At 38.3% G+C, this 25,782-nt stretch overlaps 1 protein-coding gene and 1 pseudogene across 3 annotated transcripts in view; one reads left to right on the top strand and one right to left on the bottom strand.

Moving 5' to 3' along the window:
- PCCB (propionyl-CoA carboxylase subunit beta) overlaps positions 1–25,782 on the top strand; it is a 96,922-nt gene that overhangs the window by 20,571 nt on the left and 50,569 nt on the right. For all 3 annotated transcript variants that reach the window (XM_015074286.3, XM_027061796.2, XM_015074295.3), the window contains one exon: positions 16,163–16,273. In XM_015074286.3, the coding sequence (XP_014929772.2) occupies positions 16,163–16,273 (111 nt within the window). The remainder of the gene's footprint in view (positions 1–16,162; positions 16,274–25,782) is intronic.
- Positions 8,390–8,657, bottom strand: LOC113599958 (barrier-to-autointegration factor-like; annotated as a pseudogene).

Genomic DNA, 25,782 nt, shown 5'->3' with positions numbered 1-25,782 from the left:
TTGTTTTGTTGATGGTTTCCTTTGCTGTGCAAAACTTTTTAGTTTGATTTAGCCCTAGTTGTTTGTTTTTGCATTTGTTTCTCTTGCCTGGGGAGAAAGATGAAAAAGATAATGCTACAACTGATATCCAAGAGTTTGCTGCCTTTGTTTTTCTTCAAGAATTTTATACTTTGGGTATTCTTACATTTATGTCTTTAATCTATTTTGAGTTTATTTTTGTGTGTGGTGTAAGAAAGTGGTCCAGTTTCATTCTTCTGCATGTCGCTGTCCAGTTTTTCCAGTGCTATTTGCTGAAGAGACTGTGTTTTTTCCATTGGATATTCTTTTCTGCTTTGTCGAAGATTAGTTGACCATACATTTGTAGGTCCATTTCTGGATTCTCTGTTGATTTAAGTGTCTGTTTTTGTGCTGGTATCATACTGTCTTGATGATTATAGCTTTGCAATACAGCTTGAAGTCCAGAATTATGATGCCTACAGCTTTGGTTTTCTTTTTTCTTTTTTCTTTTTCTTTTTATTTATTTATTTTTTTAATATATGAAATTTATTGTCAAATTGGTTTCCATACAACACCCAGTGCTCATCCCAAAAGGTGCCCTCCTCAATACCCATCACCCACCCTCCCCTCCCTCCCACCCCCATCAACCCTCATTTTGTTCTCAGTTTTTAAGAGTCTCTTATGCTTTGGCTCTCTCCCACTCTAACCTCTTTTTTTTTTTTTTTTCTTCCTTCCCCTCCCCCATGGGTTTCTGTTAAGTTTCTCAGGATCCACATAAGAGTGAAACCATATGGTATCTGTCTTTCTCTGTATGGCTTATTTCACTTAGCATCACACTCTCCAGTTCCATCCACGTTGCTACAAAAGGCCATATTTCATTTTTTCTCATTGCCACGTAGTATTCCATTGTGTATATAAAGCACAATTTCTTTATCCATTCATCAGTTGATGGACATTTAGGCTCTTTCCATAATTTGGCTATTGTTGAGAGTGCTGCTATAAACATTGGGGTACAAGTGCCCCTAGGCATCAGTACTCCTGTATCCCTTGGATAAATTCCTAGCAGTGCTATTGCTGGGTCATAGGGTAGGTCTATTTTTAGTTTTCTGAGGAACCTCCACACTGCTTTCCAGAGCGGCTGCACCAATTTGCATTCCCAACAACAGTGCAAGAGGGTTCCCATTTCTCCACATCCTCTCCAGCATCTATAGTCTCCTGATTTGTTCATTTTGGCCACTCTGACTGGCGTGAGGTGATATCTGAGTGTGGTTTTGATTTGTATTTCCCTGATAAGGAGCAACGTTGAACATCTTTTCATGTGCCTGTTGGCCATCCGGATGTCTTTAGAGAAGTGTCTATTCATGTTTTCTGCCCATTTCTTCACTGGGTTATTTGTTTTTCGAGTGTGGAGTTTGGTGAGCTCTTTATAGATTTTGGATACTAGCCCTTTGTCCGATGTCATTTGCAAATATCTTTTCCCATTCTGTTGGTTGCCTTTTAGTTTTGTTGGTTGTTTCCTTCATAAGGTCCCAGTAATTCACTTTTGCTTTTAATTCCCTTGCCTTTGGGGATGTGTCGAGTAAGAGATTGCTACGGCTGAGGTCAGAGAGGTCTTTTCCTGCTTTCTCCTCTAGGGTTTTGATGGTTTCCTGTCTCACATTCAGGTCCTTTATCCATTTTGAGTTTATTTTTGTGAATGGTGTGAGAAAGTGGTCTAGTTTCAACCTTCTGCATGTTGCTGTCCAGTTCTCCCAGCACCATTTGTTAAAGAGACTGTCTTTTTTCCATTGGATGTTCTTTCCTGCTTTGTCAAAGATGAGTTGGCCATACGTTTGTGGGTCTCGTTCTGGGGTTTCTATTCTATTCCATTGGTCTATGTGTCTGTTTTTGTGCCATGGTTTTCTTTTTTAATGTTACTTTGGCTTTCAGGGTCTTTTGTGGTTCCATACAAATTTTAGAATTGTTTGTTATAGCTCTGTGAAGAATGCTGGTGTTTTGATAGGGATTGCATTGAATGTGTACATTGCTTTGGGTAGTATTGACATTTTAACAGTGTTTGTTTTTCCAATCTGTGAGCGTGGGATGTTTTTCCATTTCTTTGTGTCTTTAATTTCTTTCATAAGCTTTCTATAGTTTTCACCATACAGATCTTTTACCTTTTTGGTTAGGTTTATTCCTAGGTGCAATTGTAAATGGGATTGATTCCTTGATTTCTCTTTCTGCTTCATTATTGGTGTATAGAAGTGCATCTGGTTTCTGTATGGTGATTTTATAGCCTGTGACTTTGCTGAATTTATGTATCTGTTTTAGCAGTTTTTTCTTGAAGTCTTTCAGGCTTTCCATGTAGAGTATCATGTTGTCTGCGAAGGGTGGGAGTTTGACTTCTTTGACAATTAGGATGCCTTTTATTTCGTTTTGTTGTCTGATTGCTGAGGCTAGGACTTACAACACTGTGCTCAACAGTAGTGGTGAGAATGGACAACCCTTTTGTGTTCCTGACCTTAGAGGGAAAGCTCTCCATTTTTCCCCATTGAGTAGGATAGTAGCTGTGGACCTTACATATATGGCCTTTATGATCTTGAGGTATGTTCCTTCTATCCCTACTTTCTTGAGATTTTTTTTATCAAGAAAAGCTGTTGTATTTTGTTGAATGTTTTTTCTGCATCTATTGAGAGGGTCCTGTGGTTCTTATATTTTATTTTATTAATGTGATATACCATGTTGATTGATTTGTGGATATTGAATCACCCCTGCAGCCCAGGAATAAATCTCACTTGATGGTGGCAAATAATTCTTTTAATGTATTGTTTGATTCGGTTTGCTTTCTTGGGAATTTTTGCATCCATTTTCATCAGTGAGATTGGTGTGTAATTCTCCTTTTTAGTGGGGTCTTTGTCTGGTTTTGGAAACAAGTAGTGCTGGCCTCATAGAATGACTTTGGAAGTTTTCCTTTTATATTTTTTGGAACAAATTCTAAATAATAGGTATTAACTCTTCCTCAAATGTTTGGTAGAATTCCCAGGGAAGCCATCTGGCCCTGGACTTTTTTGTTGGGAGAATTTTATTTACTAGTTGAATTTCTTTACTGATTATGGGTCTGTTCAAATTTACTTCTTCCTATTTCAGTTTTGGTAGTTGATATGTTTCTCTTTCTCTGTCAGAGGGAGTGCTTTTCATGCATGATTTTGATGCACTGCACTCCCCCCCGACCTTCTCTTTTTCTCTCTGACCTCTCTCTGCAAAAAAATGGCTCCCTATCCTCTGTAGCTCTGTGGCTTTTCTCTCACCTCTCCACACCATGTACCTGCCAAGTTCTCTGGTTCCAATTATGCATATTGTTCCATTAATCCTCAGATCAATTTCTTAGGTGTTCAAAATGGTTTGATGCAAATAAAGCTGTGTTTCAGGGATGAGACAAGCTTAGGGTCCCCGTGATGTTCTGGCATTTTTAACTCCTCTCCACTCACTGAATGTTTTTTTTTATTCTGTGTCCTCATCTCTAAAGTGAGGTTCCTGTGGAAAAATATGGAGATATTTTAATTTAATTTAATTTTTAATTTTTTATTCAATTTATTTAAACTTGAAAAGCATCTTCCCAATCTGTTTCCCTGTCTTCCCCACCCCCATCTGTTCTCTGTATCTGTAAGCTTCTTAAATATATATATATACATTTATTTTATTTAGTTTCCACATATATCTTATTCAGTATTTGTCTGTCTTTGTCTGACATTTCACTTAGCATAATGCCCTCGAGGTTCATCCATGTTGTTGCCAATGGCAAGATTTCCTATTTTATGGCAGAATAATATTCCATTGTACCTGTGTACCACAATTTATCCATTTATCCATTGATGGACACTTAGGTTGTTTCCATATCTTGGCTATTGTAAACAATGCTGCAGTGAACTTAGGGGTGCAGATATCTTTTCAAATTAGTGTTTTGGTTTTCTTCAGATAGATACCCAGTAGTTGAATTACTCGATCTTAGGGTAGCTCTAGTCTTAATTTTTGAGGAACCTCCATAGTGTTTTCCATTGTGGTTGCACCAATTTACATTTCCACCAACAGTACACAAGAGTTCCTTTCTTACACACCCTCACCAACACTTGTTAATTCTTTTTGATAATACCCATTCTAGTAGGAGTAAAGTGACCTCTCATTGTGGTTTTGTTTCATGTTTCTATGATGATTGGTGAAGCTGAGCATCTTCTTTTGTACCTGTTGGCCATCTGTATGTCTTTTTTGGAAAAATGTCTTATCAGATCTTCCCATATATATATATATTTTATTTTTATTTTATTTTATTTTATTTTATTTTATTTTATTTTATTTTATTTTATTTTATTTTATTTTATTTTATTTTATTTTATTTTATTTTATTTTATTATTTATTTATTTTTGAGAGAGCGAGAGCAAGTGGGGCAGGGGCAGAGAGAGGGAGACAGAGGATCCAAAGCAGGCTCTACACTGACAACAGCGAGCCTGATGCGGGGCTCAAACTCATACACCATGAGATCATGACCTGAGCTGAAGTTGGACGCTCAACTAACTGAGCCACCTACTTGCCCCAGAGCTTCCCATATTTTAATTGATTTCCCATGTGTAATTTAATTCCCACGTTCTGTTGAGTTGGGTGAGTTCTTTATATATTTTGGATATTAGCCCCTTACCAGATATGATTTGCAGATCTCTTCTCCCATTCAGTAGATTGCCTTTTCATTTTGTTGAAGGTTTCCTTTGCTATGCAGAAGCCGTTTAGTTTGATTTAGTCCCACTTGTTTATTTTTGCTTTTGTTATTTTTACTTTTGGTGTCAGAGTAAAAGAACTATTGCTAAGACCTATGTTAAGGAGCTTATTACCTATGGTTTCTTCTGTGAGTTTTGGTTTCTGGTTTTATGTTCAAGTCTTCAATTCATTTTGAGTTGATCTTTGTGCATAGTGTAAGACAGTGGTCTAGTTTGAGTCTTTTGCATGTGGGTTTCCAATTTTCACAACACTAATTACTTAAGAGGCTGTCCTTTCCCCATTATATATTCTTGGCTCCTCTCTCATAAATTAATTGACCATATATGTGTGGTTTTATTTCTGGGTGCTCTCTTCAGTTGGTTTGTGTCTTATCTTTAATTCAGTCCTATAGTGTTTAGATTATGATTGCTTTGTAATATAGCTTGAAATACCTCCAGGTTACTTCTTTCTCCAGATTGCTTTGCCTATTTTAGATCTTTTTTTTTTTTTAAGGTGTTTTTTTTTTTTTTATGATTTTATTTATTTATTTTGAGAGAAAGAGAGAGCGAGCATTAGTGGGGGACAGGCAGAGAGAGAATCCCAAGCGGGCTCCACTTTGTCAGCATGGAGTCTGATGTGGGGCTCAAACTCAGGAACCATGAGATCATGACCTGAGCCAAAGTCAGACACTTAACCAACTGAGCCACCCAGGTGCCCCTGTTTTAAATTTAATTTTTTATTTATTAAAATTTACATCCAAATTAGCAAATAGTGCAACAATGATTTCAGGAGTAGATTCCTTGGTGCCCCTTACCATTTAGCCCATCCCCCCTCCCACAACCTCTCCAGTAACCCTCTATTTGTTCTCCATATTTATGAGTCTCTTCTGTTTTTTACCCCTCCCTGTTTTTATATTATTTTTGTTTCCCTTCTCTTATGTTCATCTGTTTGGTCTCCTAAAGCCCTCATATGAGTGAAGTCATATGATATTTATCTTTCTCTGACTGACTAAATTCACTTAGCATAATACCCTCGAGTTCATCCACGTAGTTGCAAATGGCAAGATTTCATTCTTTTTGATTGCCGAGTAATACTCCATTGTGTGTGTGTGTGTGTGTGTGTGTGTGTGTGTGTGTGTGTATACATGTATATACATATACATATATATATACACACACACACATATATATACTTCATTGTGTGTGTGTGTGTGTGTATATATATACACACACATATATATATGTATCTATATATATATATCTATATATCTCACATTTCTTTATCCATTCACCCATCAATGGACATTTGGGCTCTTTCCATGCTTTGGCTGTTGATAGTGCTGCTATAAACATTGGGGTGCATGTGTCCCTTTGAAACAGCACACATGTATCCCTTGGGTAAATACCTAGCAGTGCAATTGCTGGGTTGTAGGGTAGTTCTATTTTTAGTTTTTTGAGGAACCTCCACAGTGTTTTCCAGAGTGGCTGCACTAGCTTGCATTCCTACCAACAATGCAAAAGAGATCATCTTTCTCCACATCCTCACCAACAACTGTTGTTGCCTGAGTTGTTCATGTTAGCCATTCTGACAGGTGTGAGGTGGTATCTCATTGTGGTTTTGATTTGTATTTCCCTGATGATGCGTGATGTTGAGCATTTTTTCATTTGTCGGTTGGCCATCTGGATGTCTTCCTTGGAGAAGTGTCTATTCATGTCTTTTGCCCATTTCTTCACTGGATTATCTGTTTTTTGGGTGTTGAGTTTGATAAGTTCTTTATAGATTTTGGATACTAACCCTTTATCTGATATGTCATTTGCAAATATCTTCTCCCATTCTGTCGATTACCTTTTAGTTTTGCTGGTTGTTTTCTTGGCTGTGCAGAAGCTTTTTATTTTGATGAGGTCCCAGTCATTCATTTTTGCTTTTGTTTCCCTTGCCTCCGGAGACGTGTTGAGTAAGAAGTTGCTGCGGCCAAGGTCAAAGAGGTTTTTGCCTGCTTTCTCCTCTAGGATTTTGATGGCTTCCTGTCTTACATTTAGGTCTTTCATCCATTTTGAGTTTAGTTTTGTGTATGGTGTAAGAAAGTGGTCCAGGTTCATTCTTCTGCATGTCGCTGTCCAGTTTTCCCAGCACCACTTGCTGAAGAGACTGTCTTTATTCCATTGGATATTCTTTCCTGCTTTGTCAAAGATGAGTTGGCCATACGTTTGTGGGTCCATTTCTGGGTTCTCTATTCTGTTCCACTGATCTGAGTGTCTGTTCTTGTGTCAGTACCATACTGTCTTGATAGTTACAGCTTTGTAGTATAGGTTGAAGTCTGGGATTGTGATGCCTCCTGCTTTGGTTTTCTTTTTCAAGATTGCTTTGGCTATTCGGGGTCTTTTCTGGTTCCATACAAATTTTAGGATTATTTGTTCTAGTTCTGTGCAGAATGCTGGTTTAATTTTGATAGGGATTGCAATGAATGTGTAGATTGCTTTGGGTAGTATCGACATTTTAACAATATTTGTTCTTCCTATCCAGGAGCATGGAATATTTTTCCATTTTTTGGTGTCTTCAAGTTTTTCATAAGCTTCCTATAGTTTTCAGTGTGTAGATTTTTCACCTCTTTGGTTAGATTTATTCCTAGGTATTTTATGGGTTTTGGTGCCCTATTTTGGAACTTTTAAAGTTTCATAGAAATTTTAGGATTCTTTGTTTTTGTTTCTAAAAAAAGTGCCATTGGAATTTTGATAAGGGATTGCACTGAATGTACATATTGCTTTTGGGTAGTATGGACAATTTATTCTTTCCATCTATAACTATAGAATATCTTTCCATTTGTGTTTTCATCAGTTTCTTCTATTAATGTTTTGAGGCTTCAGTATATAGATCCTTGGTTAAATTTATTCTTGGTTATTTTATTATTTTTTTAATGTTTACTTTTGAGAGAGAGAGAGAGAGAGCGAGCATGCACACATGAGTAAGAGAGGGGCAGAGAGAAAGGGAGACACAGAATACAAAGCAGGCTCAGGCTCTGAGCTTTTAGCACAGAGTCCAACATGGGGCTTGAACTCAGGAGCCACGAGATCATGACCTGAACTGAAGTCAGGTGTTCAACCGACTGAGCCACTCAGGTGCCCAGGTATTTTATTTTTTATTGATGTAATTGTAAATGGGATTATTGTTATTTTTTCTAATACTTATTAATGTGTAGAGATGCAGCATATTTTTGTGTCCTGCAACTTTACTGAATGTATTCTAATAGTGTTTTCTGGTAGAACCTTTCAGTTTTAGGATTTATTTATTGTTTTTTTTGAAGGCCACTGATTTAATTGATTTAAAAAACTTTATAAGGACAGTGACTGTTCTGCTAAGAAAGGAGCCAAAGAACATAAAACAGACCAGAGGTGGAGGTGGGAGTGGGAGGTCTGGGAGGGGCCAGGAATCCACTGGAAGAGGCTGAGAATTGTTGACATGAAACTGGCAGGGGAAGGAAAAGGGAGACTCATGCAAGAGGGAGAATTTCTGGAGGGGGAGAGAACTTCCAAAAGATTTTGAAGTACAGCAGAGGTTGAGTACAACAGAAATCTCTTCCTTTGTAGAGGACAGGGGAGGAGTCCCTACATGGCTGCACACTCTGAGACTCAATGCTGGGCCTTGGGGCTGGGGGCCCCCCAGAGAGCCTCACAATAAGGCGTCACACCACTCTTGAAGGCACCTAAGCAGTCCTGGGACTGTCTGGCCTTGGCACTGCATGTGTCCTTTAGCCATTCCTGGAAGAGATCTTCATCTTTCTTTAGCATGAGAAACTGGCCAAGGACCACATAGGCCTTGTCAAAGCCCCTTTTCTCCAGCTTCTTGCCCAAGACTTCACCAGTCTCTGCTGGCTCCCCACTGGCTTTTCCCCCATGGGCTCTGTCACAAAGTTTCCGTGCTTTGGGGAGGTTGTCATCTTGATCAGCTTAATAGGCAACTTTAGCTTCTGTAATGGCTCCTTCTACCACTCGGCTGCTCCCACTGATACCTTGACCCACTAGAGGGTTCAGTGTTTATATCTATATCTATATATCTATATATAAAATATGTCATCTGCAAATAGTTTTATTTCCAATTAGGATGGTGTGTGTGTGTGTGTGTGTGTGTGTGTGTGTGCGCGCGCGCGTATGTGTGTATAACTACTTGCTCTGGTTAGGACTTTAGTACTATGTTGCATAAAAATGGTGAGAATGGGCATCTTTCTTGTTGCTGATCTAAGAGGAATTGATTTTAGCTTTTCATCATTCAGTATGATGTTAGCTGTTGGCTTGTTATACGTGGCCTTTATTATGTTGAGGTATGTTCTCTGTTTTGTTGAGAGATTTTATCTTAAATGGATGTTGAATTTTATCAAATGTCAAAATTTTTCTGCCTCTGTTACGATGATCATGATTTTTATTCTTCATTTTGTTAATGTGGTATATGCTGGTGACTGACTGTAGATGTTAAACCAAGCTTGCATCCCTTGAATAAATCCCACTTGATCATGGTATATATTTTTAATGTATTGTTGAATCAAGTTTGTTAATATTTTGAGTGTTTTTGCATCTGTGTTTATCAAGAGTATTGGTCTGTAATTCTTTTTTCTGTCATCTTTGGTTTTGCTATCAGGGTCATTCTGATCTTGTAAAATGAGTCTGGAAGAATTCCCCTCTCTTCTGTTTTTTTTGGAGGAGTTTGAGAAGGATTAGTAAACGTGTAAAAGCTCTCCTCCAGGGGACAGTGGTAAACTGGAGCCTGTTAGAGGTTGAGTGCAAAGATACTGCCTGCCCTTTGAGGTCTCTGGAAAGGATTACAGTTGGCCCCAAGATACATCCCTAATTAAAAAAAAGTCTGCCCTCAGACTGCAATCATGATGATGAACTAACAGTCCTTCACAGACAGTTCCTGGGCCTGTTGCTCCTTGTAGTGCATTGTAGGTTATGGCTGCTTAAGAGCTTTTTCTCCTTGGTTACAGTCCTGCAGATCCTAGGAGTCTAAGTCCTACTGGCCATCAGAGTCAGGTGATGTAGAGGTGTCCCCTAGAGACAGTCGCAGAAATTAGGGTCCTCAATGGTGTGAGCTCCTTTCTGGGTCACACCAATTATTACAGTCCCATGAGACCAGAAATGTAAGGTCCTCTGGCCTCCAGAACCAAGTAAGCAAGAGTGGTCCCCTAGATGGCCCCTGCAAAAATTGGGGCACCAGGTGTATTCAAGAGCTGCCTTCTGGGAGACGCCGGTGTTCTGGAGCATGGCAAAGAGACCACAAGGATGGTGTCCCCTCAGCCTCCATTCCTGTTGAGTGTTCAGGCAGGCTCCTAGATGTATGTGTGTGTGTATGTGTGTGTGTACGTTTGCCTCTCAGGCTGATGCTTTTATATAAGCATGTGAGCCACCTTCACTGTAAGTCTGGGTGCAATTTGCTGCCTTTGAGTTGTGCTTTGGGGTGAGTTTGAGGGTGTGAGCCGCCCTTTAAAAATGGTTTTCCAGATAGCTTCAGTCTTGTGGGTTTCAGGACATGAGCCCTGGTAAGTTAAAAGTTAGGTGTTTTGGGGGCTTATCTCTCAGGTGTTTATCCTAAAAGTTTGGGATTCTCAATTTGGGGTTCTAACTCTTTGCTCCTGAGGGAGAAGGTCCAGGTTTTGAGTTCCTTCCTAGGTTGTGGGACACTGTGCCAGAGGTGGGGTGGAGTTTATGGTGATAGTGTGCCTCAGTCTCTCATATCTGCCTATGTGTAGTTTTCTTCTGTGTAGTTGTCACTCATTTAGCCTTTATGTGTGTTTTTTTTTTTTTTTTCCTTAGAGGAAATTGTTCCATATGTAGCTGTAGACTCACTGTGGTGTTGGGAGGGGGTGAGTTGAGGATTTTCCTATATTACCATCAAAAACTAGATTTTTATTTTACTTGCATTTATTTATTTTTTAAAAACTAGATTTAAATCTAATCTATATTAATAGAGGAACTTAATCCATTTACATTTAATATGATTACCAATAAAGGGTTTATTTCTGCTATTTACCTATTCTCTGTGTTACGTTCTTTTGTTCTTCAGTTCCTCTATTAATCTTTAGTGTCATTTTTTTAAGTGTGCCGTTTGGATTCACTTCTTTCATTTTCATTATTCTTCCCCTAGTAATTACCTAGGGAATTACAATTACCACCTTAAATTTACAGCAATTTTGTTTGAATAATACTAGTTTAGCTTCAATAGTGTGTGAAAGTTCTGCTTTTATACATCTCTATTCCTTCTCCATGTTGTTACCATAAGTTATATTTTTATATGTTGTGTACCCAAACATATTTATATTTGTTTTGTGCATTTGCTTTTTAAATACCTTAGGAAGAAGGAAGATGTTACAAATCAAACCAAAATACCAAAATAACACTGCCTTTTATGTTTACTTAGGAAATTACATTTACTAGTGTTTATTTTTTCTCATGATGTCAGGGTATTTACTGTGGTCCTTTCATTTCAGGCTGAAGGACCTGTAGCATTTCTTGTATGTCTACTGTAAACAACCTTCAGCTTTTGTTTGGAAATGTCTTAATTTTTCCTTTATTCTTAAAGGATAGTTTTGCTGGGTATATTTGACAGTTTTCTTTTTCCTTTTGAGACTATAATATCCCACTGGACTCTATGATTTCTTTTTTTTTTTTTTAAGTTTATTTTTGAGAGAGAGTGAGTGAGCCAAGTAGGGAAGGGGCAGAGAGAGAGAAGGGAGAGAGAGAATCCCAAGCAGGCTCTGCACTGTCAGCATAGAGCCCAATGCGGGGCTTGAACTCATGAACTGTGAGATCATGACCTGAGCCTAAATCAAAGTTGTATGCTTAGTGACTGAGCCACTGAGGCACCCCTGGACTCTATGATTTCTGGTGAGAAGTCAACTGTTAATTTAATTGAGGATTTCTTGTATGTGACAAGTTGCTTCCTCTAGTTGCCCTCAAATTCCTCTCCTTGTGTTTAGGTTTCAGCAGTTTGAATGTAATGTGAGTTTGGTGTGGATCTGAGTTCATCCTATCTGCATGGAAATTCAGAGATTTTTGGATGTGTATATTCACATCTTTCATCAAATCTGGGAAGTTTTCAGCCATTATTTCTTGAAATCTTTTGCTTCTTCCTCTGAGATAACTGTAATGTGTATGTTGGTACATGTCATGCATCCTTACAGATTCCTTAGGCTGTTCATTATTCTTCATTGTTTGCCTAGCTGCTCCTTAGACTGAATAGTTTCAGTGTCTTCAAGTTCTCTGAATTTTTCTTTTGCTTGTTGAAGTCTGCTTTTGAACCCTTCTAGTAAGCTTTTAATTTCAGGTCTTGTCCTTTTCAGCTTCAGAATTACTGTTTGGTTTCTTTTTATTTCTGTCTCTTTACTGGCATACTCATTTTGTCATTGTTTTTGCTGATTTCCCTTTTTTCCCCCCCTCATGATTTCCTTTAGCGCATTGACCATTTAAGACCATTGCTGTAACATCTTTGACAGTTCCAATGTTTTAGCTTCCTCAGCAATTTTTTTTTTTTTTTTTTTTTTTTTTTTTTTTTCCTGTGAATGGCCCATGGTAGCCTGTTTATGTGTTTGGTAATTTCTTTGTTGAATACTGGAAATTATGTGTATTTCTGGTAATGTTGGAAATCTAATTCACTCATTAGAGACTACAGAGTTTTGCTTCTTGGGGGCTGAATCTATCCATTTGTGACTTTCTGAGCTGTTTTTGCAAAATATGTTACATGTTTAGTGTGGTCACTGAAGATTCTGGCAGCCCGTCATTGAGCTGACAAAGATTTCCTGAAAAGTCTGGCTCCCAGAAGAGAAACCGTCTCTTTAAATCCCATCTCAGCCAGAGAGCTACTTGAATCTGTCAGGGTTCAAACAGTTGCCAGCCTCTCTGTTGGTCCCATATTGATCAAAAACCATGATCAGTAATCAGTACACATAACTCTGAGTTTTGGAGGACAGGGTTCTTATTGCTTACTCTGACACCAGCTAGCTGCAGTAGGAACATAGGCTGCCAATCCCCTGGCAAGGGGTTGCAGGGATGGGGGAGGGATGGTTCCACTACACTCTAGGGTTCCAAAATAGTTGATTCAGACAGTTCCTGCTAGCTCAATAGTGGGTTAGAGGCATAGATTCTTAGAACTTCTTGTTCTAGCATCTTCTATGATGTCACTCCAGTTCTTCCATGTTACGCACATATTTTTAGTATACCTTTCTAATTCCTCTGACTTAAAAAAAACAAAACAAAACTATGTTGAGTTAATGGGTGTTTGCTCTAAGGGTTACAATATGTATCTTAATTGATCACAGTCTACTTCAAATGAAAACTGACTTAATTCTGGTAAAATCTAGGATCTTTGATCTGATATAGCTCCATTTTACCCCCCTTTGTTTTCTTATTAACACTTTGCTGCTAGGTTTATAAGTTATTTAAAATTACGGCTTTATATAATCTTTTAAAGTATCAAGACAGAACTATATTTATACAGTATTATATATTTAATCACATGATGTTACTTGCTTCTTGTGGATTTTAATTACCATCTGGTATTATTTTCTTTTACCCTGAAGGACATTGAGCTGGTTTGGGCAGTGGTAGCAGCCTGAGTTAAGAATGCTACTGCTCTTAGCTCAAGTTTAGCAGGTTTTTTTTTACTTTAAATCAATAAACACTTCTCAAGTTGTTAATATTTGGTTGGGTTCCTAAGCCTTCAAATGTTTGTTTTTGATAATTCTTACTAGTTTTATAGTTGTTGTTTTGGAGGAGAGTTTTCTAAACTATTCTCTCTGCCATAGCTAGAAGTTCACCTGTGTACCTTGATATTTTTTGCATAGTATAGACAACTTTTTCAACTTTTTTTATTGTTGTAAAATACACTTGAAATTTACCAATTTAACCATTATTAAGTGTACATTCAGTGGTAGTAAATACATCCATAATGTTGTGCAACTATCACCAGTATTCATCTGGGTAACTATTTTCATCTTGCAAAACTGGAACTCTAGGAGTGCCTGGCTGGCTCAGTTGGAAGTACATGTGATTCTTGATCCTTGGGGTTGTGAGTTCGAGCCCCACATTGGGTATAGAGATTACAAAAACAAACAAACAAAACCAAACTGGAACTCTATACCCTTTAGGCAGTTTCCCCTATTATTCCCTCCCCCAGGTCCCTGGTAATCAGTCTTCCACTTTGTCAGTATGATTTTGACTACCTTATATAAGTGAAATAATATTGTTTTTATTTGTGTCTTTGTGAATGGCTTATTTCATTTAGTATAATGTCCTCAATGTTTATCCATGTTGTAGCAAGTTTTTTCTTTTTAAGGCTAAATAATACTCCATTGTATGTACATATCACATTTTGTTTATTCATTCATCCATTGATGGGCAGTGGGTTGCTTCTGTGTTTCAGTTATTGTGAGTAATGCTGCTATGAATATAGGTGTACAAATATCTCTTTGAGGGGCGCCTGGGTGACTCAGTTAAGCATCTCTCTCCCTTCCGGTGATGATCTCCATGCTGGGTGTGGAGCTTGTTAGAGATTCTCTCTCTCCCTCTCCCTCTCGCTCTCCCCTGTTCATGCACATATCTCTCTCTCAAAATAAAATTTGCTTCTTACAATGGTTCAAGTGACGGAATAAATTCTAAAAACAAAACAAAAAAAACCACAACACAAATATGCCTTTGAGACCCTCGTTTCCATTCTTTTTGGTATATTGCTATAAGTGGAATTTCTGGATCACATGGTAATTTTTAAATTTTTGAGGAACCTCTGTGCTGTTTTCCACGGTGGCTGTACCATTTTACATTCCCACCAGCAGTTTGCAAAGGTTCTAATTTCTCCAAATCCTTGCCAACATTACTTGTTTTCTGTTTGATAGTAGCTATCCCAGTGTTTCTGTTGTGGTACCTACAACACAACCTTCTAAAAAAATTTTTCTTTTTAATGTTTATTTTTGAGAGAGTGCGTGTGAGTGAGTGCGTGGGGCAGGGGCAAAGAGAGGGAGAGACACAGAATCTGAAGCAGGCTCCAGGCTCCAAACTACGGCACAGAGCTCGATGCGGGGCTCGAACCCATGAACCGTGAGATCATGACCTGAGCCAAAGTTGGACACTTAACTGCTTGAACCACCCAGGTGCCCCTGTGATACCTCATTCTAGTTATGATTTGTATTTCCCTAATGATTAGGGATGTTGAGCTGGAATGACAGGGGCTTGCAGCAATGAGGTAGGGAGGTAGAACCACAATGGCCACCGTCCTTTCTAACTACATTTGTGTAATCAGAATCTCAGCAGTGGGCAATCCGTGATATTTGGAGGACAGAGTGCTTTTTGTCTACCTGGGCTCTTTTTGAAAGCTCTGTATAAGCTGCTCCAGGAATATGTTTACCGCTGCTGGCCTTGTGGCTAAGGGGGCAGAGGATGAGTAGCTGCTGTTGTGCTAAGAGCTAAAATTGACCGAAATTAACTGCAGTTTATTCCCCAAAGTTTCCTCTGGGAATTGGAAGCCTTCTATAGACTCTAGAGTTTCAAAAAGTTTTTTCACATAGATTATGTCAGTCCAGGTGTTGTCTAGGTGAAGACAGATTCCTGGTGCTTTCTGCTCTGCCATCTTCCCATAATCCTCTCTATTAGATGGCTTTTTGTGCTATTCTCAGCTATGTCCTATGATTTATAAAAATTGGGTTCAGAGCCTAGACATGGCTAAAAGTGGACATGCTTCTCTTATGCTGATGGAGCCGAGGGAAAGGAAAACAGTTGGGAATTGGGCAAGGAGTCATTGGAGTATCATCTTGCTTGGGTCTTTCAGTCCCATTCCTTTCTTTCCCAGAGGTGGCCTGAGGCTTGGCCCTTTACATACCTTTTCCCCCATTGAAACATTCTGGCTTCAGCTGCCTCCCTTTCTCCATATACCCTGTCTAGAGGTGGGCAGACATTGAAGACAGAGAGTAAAGTTGCACCTGCTTCTTAACCTTGCCTTGTAACTGCTGGGTACCCTTTGTGGTTGGTGTGAAGGGACTCCAACTAGAGGTCATGGCTCCAGGGTAAGTGTTGGCTCTGTACATCCTGCCTAAGGCTTTCATTCATTTTTTCAGCCAGCTTTGTGAAGGTAGGGATGCTGGGCTTGAGGTGTGTTTGGGGCTGGGGTGAAATTGATGGGAGTCACTCCGAGCTCATGTCCTGATGGAGCTTTTGGGAAACTACTGTCAGGGAGGGGAGAGAGGGTATTTGCCCCAGAAATTAATATGCCAATAATCCCACCTGTTATGTGGAGAAATTGCACATATATAATTCTGGAAGAAACTGTACTGATTAGGTCTCTTGCCTCCAGGATAGAATTTCTGTGACTAAAAGCCAAATGTAATTTTATTATTGCCTTTATTTTTCTGCAGTTAGTGCAATGAACACCTCTGTAACAAGATGCCTTGTCTTTCTCTTTTGGCAGAGGAACGTCATGGCATCTGGAGTCGTCCCTCAGATTTCTCTAATCATGGGCCCATGTGCTGGTGGGGCCGTGTATTCCCCAGCTCTAACAGACTTTACGTTCATGGTAAAGGTAAGAAGGAAGGGCCTGTTTCTCCTGCCCTTTGAGAGTTGTTCAGTAACTCACCTGCAGTAAAAAGAATCCCTGACCTAGATCTGGGTTATCTGCATTGTCATTGGCTTTCAGCATAGTAATGATAAGATGTTAGTGGAGAGAAGGTTTTGGCATGAAATCTGTAGCTTATGGGGCTTCTGTGGCAGAATGTGTTTGTGTACTTCATTGGTGGGTGATTTTACTTGTTGATTTGAAATGCAAATGATTTCCAAGGAATCAAAGGATCCTATCTGCCCAGACAGATGATTGTTTACTGAATCCTTTTAAGAAGTTTCTCATGGTAGGCTTTCCTGTAATCTATTGGGAAGTTGTTTCTTATGTCCTACCTTTATTTTTTCAGCTTTTTGCCATTTCATTACATACTGTTTATAATCGTAATGGTAAATCTGATTTCTAACTTCATTTTGAGAGGTGCATATCTTTAGTACATAATTTTTATGGAATGATATTTTTAATTTTATTTTACTTATTTTTTTGAAAAAAAATTTTTAATTTTATTTTCTTAAAATTACATCCAAATTAGTTAGCATATAGTGCAACAATGATTTAGGAGTAGATTCCTTAATGCCCCTTACCCATTTAGCCCATCCCCCCTCCCACAACCCCTCCGGTAACCCTCTGTTCTCCATATTTATAAGTCTCTTCTGTTTTGTCCCCCTCCCTGTTTTTATATTACTTTTGTTTCCCTTCCATTATATTCATCTGTTTTGTCTCTTAAAGTCCTCATATGAGTAAAGTCATATGATATTTGTCTTTCTCTGATGGACTAATTTCGCTTAGCATAATGCCCTCGAGTTCCATCCACATAGTTGCAAATGGCAAGTTTTTATTCTTTTTGATTGCCGAGTAATAATCCATTGTGTGTGTGTGTGTGTGTGTGTGTGTGTATGTATATATACATGTATATAAATATGTGGTGTGTGTGTGTGTATGTATATATATATATATATATATATATACACACACACACACGCATATATATATATATACACACACACGCACCACATCTTCTTTATCCATTCATCCATCAATGGACATCTGAGCTCTTTCCATGCTTTGGCTATTGTTGATACTGTTGCTATAAACATGGGGGTGCATGTGTCCCTTTGAAACAGCACACCTGTATCCCTTGGAAAATACCTAGTAGTGCAATTGCTGGGTCGTAGGGTAGTTCTATTTTTAGTTTTTTGAGGAACCTCCATACCATTTTCTAGAGTGGCTGCACTAGCTTGCATTCCCACCAACAATGCAAAAGAGATCTCATTCTCCGCATCCTCATCAACATCTGTTGTTGCCTGAGTTGTTAATGTTAGCCACTATGTCAGGTGTGAGGTGGTATCTCATTGTGATTTTGATTTGTATTTCCCTGATGACGAGTGATGTTGAACATTTTTTCAAATGTCGGCCATCTGAATGTCTTCCTTGGAGAAGTGTCTATTCATGTCTTTTGCCCATTTCTTCACTGGATTATCTGTTTTTTGGGTGTTGAGTTTGATAAGTTCTTTATAGATTTTGGATACTAACCCTTTATCTGATATGTCATTTGCAAATATCTTCTCCCATTCTGTCGATTACCTTTTAGTTTTGCTGGTTGTTTTCTTGGCTGTGCAGAAGCTTTTTATTTTGATGAGGTCCCAGTCATTCATTTTTGCTTTTGTTTCCCTTGCCTCCGGAGACGTGTTGAGTAAGAAGTTGCTGCGGCCAAGGTCAAAGAGGTTTTTGCCTGCTTTCTCCTCTAGGATTTTGATGGCTTCCTGTCTTACATTTAGGTCTTTCATCCATTTTGAGTTTAGTTTTGTGTATGGTGTAAGAAAGTGGTCCAGGTTCATTCTTCTGCATGTCGCTGTCCAGTTTTCCCAGCACCACTTGCTGAAGAGACTGTCTTTATTCCATTGGATATTCTTTCCTGCTTTGTCAAAGATGAGTTGGCCATACGTTTGTGGGTCCATTTCTGGGTTCTCTATTCTGTTCCACTGATCTGAGTGTCTGTTCTTGTGTCAGTACCATACTGTCTTGATAGTTACAGCTTTGTAGTATAGGTTGAAGTCTGGGATTGTGATGCCTCCTGCTTTGGTTTTCTTTTTCAAGATTGCTTTGGCTATTCGGGGTCTTTTCTGGTTCCATACAAATTTTAGGATTATTTGTTCTAGTTCTGTGCAGAATGCTGGTTTAATTTTGATAGGGATTGCAATGAATGTGTAGATTGCTTTGGGTAGTATCGACATTTTAACAATATTTGTTCTTCCTATCCAGGAGCATGGAATATTTTTCCATTTTTTGGTGTCTTCAAGTTTTTCATAAGCTTCCTATAGTTTTCAGTGTGTAGATTTTTCACCTCTTTGGTTAGATTTATTCCTAGGTATTTTATGGGTTTTGGTGCAATTGTAAATGGGATTGATTCCTTGATTTCTCTTTCTGTTGTTTCATTGTTGGTGAATAGGAATGAAACCGATTTCTGTGCATTGATTTTATATCCTGCAACTTTGCTGAATTCATGAATCAGTTCTAGCAGTTGTTTGGTGGAATCTTTAGGGTTTTCCATATACAGTATTGTGTCAAATGGGAAGAGTGAAAGTTTGACCTCCTCCTGGCTGATTTGGATGCCTTTTATTTCTTTGTGTTGTCTGATTGCAGAGGCTAAGACTTCCAATACTATGTTGAATAACAGTGGCGAGAGTAGACATCCCTGTCTTGTTCCTGACCTTAGGGGGAAAGCTCTCAGTTTTTCCTCATTGAGGATGATTTAATGTTGGGTCGTTCATATATAGCTTTTATGATCTCGAGGTATGATCCTTCTATCCCTACTTTCTTGTGGGTTTTGATCAAGAAAGGATGCTGTATTTTGTCAAATGCTTTCTCTGCATCTATTGAGAGGGTCATATGGTTCTTGTCCTTTTTTAATTGATGTGATGAATCATGTTAATTGTTTTGCAGATATTGAACCAGCCCTTCATTCCAGGTATAAATCCCACTTGGTCCTGGTGAATAATTTTTTTAATGTATTGTTGGAGCCATTTGGCTAATATCTTGTTGAGGATTTTTGCATCCGTGTTCATCAGGGAAATTGGTCTATAGTTCTTTTTAGTGGGGTCTCTGTCTGGTTTTGGAATCAAGGTAATGCTGGCTTCATAGAAAGAATTTGGAAGTTTTCCTTCCATTTCTATTTTTTGGAACAGCTTCAAAAGAATAGATGTTAACTCTTCTTTAAATGTTCCGTAGAATTCCCCTGGAAAGCCATCGGGCCCTGGACTCTTGTTTTTTGGGAGATTTTTGATTTCTAATTCAATTTCTTTACTGGTTATGGGTCTGTTCAAGTTTTCTATTTCTTCCTGTTTCACTTTTGGTAGTGTATATGTTTCTAGGAATTTGTCCATTTCTTCCAGATTGCCCATTTTATTGGCATATAGTTGCTCATAGTATTCACAATAGTATTGTTTGCATATCTGCTGTGTTGGTTGTGATCTCTCCTCTTTCACTCTTGATTTTATTTATTTGGGTCCTTTCCTTTTTCTTTTTGACCAAACTGGCTAGTGGTTTATCAAGATATTTCTAATTTTAAATCAGGCCTACTTGCATTTATACAAGAACTTGCATTATACTTGAACTTGATAACATTTTTAAAAAATTAGTTTTTCTTTATAAAATACATTTAACAGTAATGAGCAAATAAATTCCAAGACTGATTGGGAGTAGGATGGGGAGAAAAGCTAGTCTTCTAGTATGAGGAGAACAATGTAAATGAGGGAATGTAAATAAGGAACACTTTTTTTCTCAAGGGTAGTTTGGCAGTAGGAATTGACAAGTTTTGAACCTTTGATCCAGATATTCTGTTTTTCTTGATGGATTGAAAGCAATCTGTATGTTCAACAGAGGTGGTTTTAACAATGAAGATGACCACTTCTCTTCCTGAACAAAGCAGAATTCCCTATACTTTGCCCACTCAGTCAATATATACAATACCTATCTGAGCTAACCCAGCCTTCTTCTCCCTGCCAGGAACAGAGGTGTCAATTCTTTTGGCTAAGGACATTCTCTCCTGCTCTCCCTACATTCATGCACATTGTGTAATAAGACTCCTCACACTTTTTCAGTAGCCAGACTTCTGTTTGTTCTCTTTCATCTACTGTTTTCAGCCTCTCCCTTTGTACTGGATCCTCCCATCAGAACTAACTCATGTTCAGGTATTTCTTATCTCAAAAACTAACACAAAAGTCCTCCCCTAGTCTGTATCTCCCTGTGGCTATTGCCCTATTCCTATCTTCCCACTTTCCTTAACACATTCCAATTTGGCTGTGTCCCCTCACTCCACTAAACCTGTTTTTTTAAAGGTCATCAGTGATTTCTGTGTCACTGTAAGTGATCTTTAGCATGCATTTCCCTCCATGTGTTAGCAACATTCTTTCCCTTTGCTTCTACTCTGTTGTCTCTGGCCTCTCCTCTCCCCTCTCTGGCTGTCTTGGTGTCCCTTGTCATCTCATGCTATTCCATTCACTGTATATGCTGGGTTTCATTCTACATGGCTTTCTCCCTCTTTCTTTGTGGTTATTTTCCAGCTTTATTGAGAGATGATTAACATATAACATTGTATAAGTTTAAGGTGTATGATGTGTTGATTTGATAAACTGATATTTTGCAAAAATAATTACCATTGTAGTGTTACTTAGCTAACACCTCCATCACCTCAAATAATTACCATTTCTTTTCTATGGTGAGAACATTTAAGATCTACTCTCGTAGCAATTATCAAGTGTATAATACAGTATTAACAGTAAGAGTCACTCTGCGCGTATGTGACATCTCCAGAACGTACTCACCTTATAATTGCAAGTTTATAACTTTCACCAGTACCTCCCTCCCCATTCCCCCAGTCACCAGCTGCTGGTAACTACCATTCTACTCTGTTTCTAGGAATCCAGATTTTTTGCTTCTTTTTAAAGAATATTTGTTTGTTTATTTATTTATTTAGAGATAGGGCACTCAGGTGAGCGAGCAGGGGAGGGGCAGAGAGAGGAAAAAGAGAGAGATTCCCAAGCAGGCTCTTTGCTGTCAGTGCCGAGTCCAGTGTGGGATCTCACAAACCGTGAGATCATGACCTGAGCCAAAATCAAGAGTCAGACATTTAACCAACTGAGTCACCCAGGCACCCCTAGGAGTTCAGCTTTTTAGATTCCACACATAGGTGAGATCATACATTGTCTGTCTCTTTCTGGTTTTATTTCATTTAGCATATGCATTTATACATGGCTAATAATAATAAGCTATGAGTGAAATGCTCTCAAGGTCCATCCATGTCACAGATTGGCAGGATTTCCTTTTTTCTCATGGCTGAATAATGTGCGTTTCTTATTTTCTTCATTTATCTGTTTTTGGACACTTAGGTTGTTTCTGTATCTTAGCTATTGTAGTAATGCTACAGTGAACATTGGAGTGCAAATAATATCTCTTTGAGGTGCTTATTTCATTTCCTTTTTAAAAAAAATTTTAATTCCGGGGGTACCTGGGTGGGTCAGTTGGTTAAGCATCCAACTCTTGATTTCTGTTCAGCTCATTGTCTCATCATCGTGGGATTGAGTTCCATGTTGGGCTCTGCACTGGGTGTGGAGCCTGCTTGGGATTCTCCTACCCACCCCTTCCCCCCACCCCATGACCCTACCCCAGGCACACACGCTCTCTCTTTCAAAATAATAAAATAAAATTTTAATTCCATTGTAGTCAACATACAGTGTTATCTTAGTTTTGAGTATACAATACAGTGATTCAGTAATTCCTTATATTATTCATTGTTCATCATGATGAGTGTACTATTAATTCCCTTCACCTATTTCACCTATCCCCCCACCCACCTTCCTCTGGTAACCATCTGTTCTTTATAGTTAAGAGTCTGTGTTTGGTTTGTCTTTTTTTTTCTTTGTTCATTTTGTTTCTTAAATTCCACCTGTGAGTAAAATCATATGGTGTTTGTCTTTCTCTGACTGATTTATTTCTCTTAGCATTGTACTCTCTAGCTCTTGCAAATAGTAAGATTTCATTCTTTTTGATGGCTGAATAATATTTCATAGTATATATATACATATATATACATATACACATACACATACATATATATACACACACATACACACACATGAATGCACGCATGCACACACACACACTGCATCTTCTTTATCCATTCATCAGTCAGTGGACATTTGGGTTGCTTCAACAATGTGGCTATTGTAAATTATACTGCAATAAACACAGGGGTTATGTATCCCTTTGAATTAGTGTTTTCATATTCTTTGATAGTATGATTACTGGATCATGGGATAGTTTTTTGAAAAAATTTTTGAGGAACCTCTATACTGTTTTCCACAGTGGCTGCACCAGTTTGCATTCCCACCAACAATGCACGAGGGTTTCTTTTTCTCTACATCCTTTAATGTAAGGTCTCATTGTAGTAATTTTGATTTGCATTCCCCTGATGATGAGTGATGTTGAGCATCTTTTCATGTGTCTGTTGGTCCTCTGGATGTAGTCTTTGGAGAACTATCTGTTCATGTCTCCTGCCCATCTTTTGATTATATTGTTCTTAGGGTGTTCAGTTGTATCAGTTCTTTAGTAACCCTTCATCAGATATGTTGTTTGCAAATATCTTTTTCCATTTAGTAGGTTGTCTTGTAGTTTTGCTGATGGTTTCCTTTGGATATATACCCAAAAGTGGAAATGTTGGATCATATAATAATTGTATTTTTAATTTTTTGAGGGACCTCCCTGCTGTTTTTCCATAGTGGCAGTATCCATTTACATTCCCGCCAGCAGTGCACAAGTGTTCCCTATTCTCCACATTTTTGCCAACAGTTATTTCTTGTCTTTTCCATAATAGCCATTCTAACAGGTTGAGGCAATACCTCTTTTTGGTTTTGATTTACATTTCCCTGATGATTAGTGATGTTGGGTATCTTTTCATATGCTTGTTGACCTTTTGTATGTCTTCTTTGGAAAAATGTTGAGATCTTCTGTTCATTAAAATTTTTTTTCTAGCTTTATTGATACAGTTGTCATATAACACTGTAAGTTTAAAGTGTACATTGTGATAGCTTGATACATGCATATATTGTGAAGTGTTTATCACAGTAAGGTTAGTTAACACATTCTTCACCTCACATAGTTTTCATTTTTGATTTTTGTTGTTTTTATTGAGTTATAGGTATTCTTTAACTGTTTTTGATATTAACCCCTTTTCACATACATGGTTTGCAAATATTTTCTCCCATTCAGTAGGTGGCCTTTTCATTTTGTTGATTTTCTTTTTTTTTTTTTTAATTTTTTTAATGTTTATTTATTTTTGAGACAGAGAGAGACAGAGCATGAACAGGGGAGGGGCAGAGAGAGAGAGGGAGACACAGAATCTGAAATGGGCTCCAGGCTCTGAGCTATCAGCACAGAGCCCGACGTGGGGCTTGAACTCACAGACTGTGAGATGATGACCTGAGCCGAAGTCGGACACTTAACCGAATGAGCCACCCAGGCGCCCCTCATTTTGTTGATTTTCTTTTGCTGTGCAGAAACTTTTTAGTTTGATGTTCTGCTTATTAATTTTTGCTTTTGTTGTTTCTGCTTTTGCTGTACTATCCATAAAATTGTTGCCAAGATCAGTATCCAGGAGCATTTTCCCTATGTTTTCTTCTAAGAGTTTTATGGTTTCAGGTCTTTAAGTCGTTAATCCATTTTGAGTTATTTTTTGTGAGCAGTCGAATATATGGGTCTGATTGCATTCTTCTGCCTGTACTTACCCCGTATTCCCAAAATCATTTATTGAAGAAATGTCTTTTCCTCATTGAGTATTCTTGGCTCCCTTGTCAATATTAGTTGGCATTATATATGAGGATTTACTTCTGGGCTCTTGATTCTGTTCTGTTGGTCTGTATGTCTGTTTTTATGCTATTACCATACTGTTTTTATTATTGTAACTTTGCATTATAGATTGGAATCAGAAAGTATGGTGCCTCCAGGGGCGTCTGGGTGGCTCAGTCAGTTAAGTGTCCAACTTCAGCTCAAGTCATGATCTTGTGGTTTGTGGTTTCCAGCCCCACGTCGGGCTCTGTGCTCACAGCTCAGAGCCTAGAGCCTGCTTCAGATTCTGTGTCTCCCTCTCTGTCTGTACCTCCCCTACTTGCATCTGTCTCTCTCTCTCTCTCTCTCTCTCTTTCAAAAATAAAGATTAAAAAAAAAAAGTGTGGTGTCTCCAGCTTTATTCTTCTTTGTCAGGATTGCTTTGGGTGTTCTGGGTCTTTGGTTCCATGCAAACTTTAGATGTTTTTTTTCTATTTGTCAAAAATGTCCCTGGAATTTTCAGAGGAATTGCATTGAATCTATAGAGGGCTTTGGGTAGAATGGACATTTTAACAGTATTCTTATCCATGAACCTGAGATCTCTTCCATTTATTTGTGTTCTCTTCTGTGTCTTTCACCAAAGTCTTAGAGTTTTCAGTGCTTAGATCTTTCACTTCTGTGGTTAAATTTTCTTTCTTTTTTTTTTTAAACATTTATTCATTTTTTGAGAGAGAGAGAGAGATGGAGTGTGAGTGGGGGAGGGGCAGAGGGAGACACATAACCTGAAGCAGGCTCCAGGCTCTGAGCTGTGAGACAGAGTCCAACGACAGGCTTGAACCCATGAACTGCGAGATCATGACCTGAGCCGGAGTCGGATGCTTAACCAGCTGAGCCACCCAAGCATCCTGGTTAAATTTATTTCCAATATTTTTTTATGTTTGATGCTGTTGTGGATGTGCTAGCTTTCTTTTTCAGATATTTTATTAGTGTATAGAAATGATACTGATTTCTGGATTTTTTTTGTATGCTTTCTCAGTTATGTGTTGCTATCATAAGCACTCCCATCCTCTACTTGCAGAACTTTCTTTAATGTCTGCATATTGGTGCCATCAGCCTTCTTTTGTCCTCGATAACTGATCATCTGGTCTTAACTATTCTGTATGTTAAGTATGTCATGTATTTAATGCGACTACAGTAAAAATGCTAACAGATTGGTTTTTTTTTTGTTTTTTCTTAAAGGACTAGACAGTCCATGAAAGAAGTGTAATGAAAGGCTAGCCCTGCCAGGTAATAAAATATAGAGTGAAAATAACTGTTTAATCAACTTGTAAGTAAGTAGACCAGAGGAACAGATTTGAGAAATAGATCTGAGTATACTTGGATAGCTAGTTTATGATGAAATGGATATTACTCTATTCAGGGTCACCCATGATGTCAATTTTTTGTATCAGAGACCCCAGAGATTCCTGCATTACTAAATCCATTTGACATTTCTCAGTCATCATCTTACTTGACTTTTTAGCGTTTGACCTAGCTAATCACTCCTTCCTCTGAAACATCAAAGTACCATGGTCTTTTGGTTTTCTTCCTCTGTCTCTTCTCTCATTCTCTTGGTGATCTTATCCCATCTTAAGACTTTATTTTTTTAATTTTTA

The sequence above is a fragment of the Acinonyx jubatus genome, chromosome C2 (genome assembly GCF_027475565.1).
Source record: "Acinonyx jubatus isolate Ajub_Pintada_27869175 chromosome C2, VMU_Ajub_asm_v1.0, whole genome shotgun sequence".
Lineage (NCBI taxonomy): Eukaryota > Metazoa > Chordata > Mammalia > Carnivora > Felidae > Acinonyx > Acinonyx jubatus.
The sequence above is the reverse complement of the archived record's forward strand: the minus strand, read 5'-3'. Positions and strand labels throughout refer to the sequence as shown.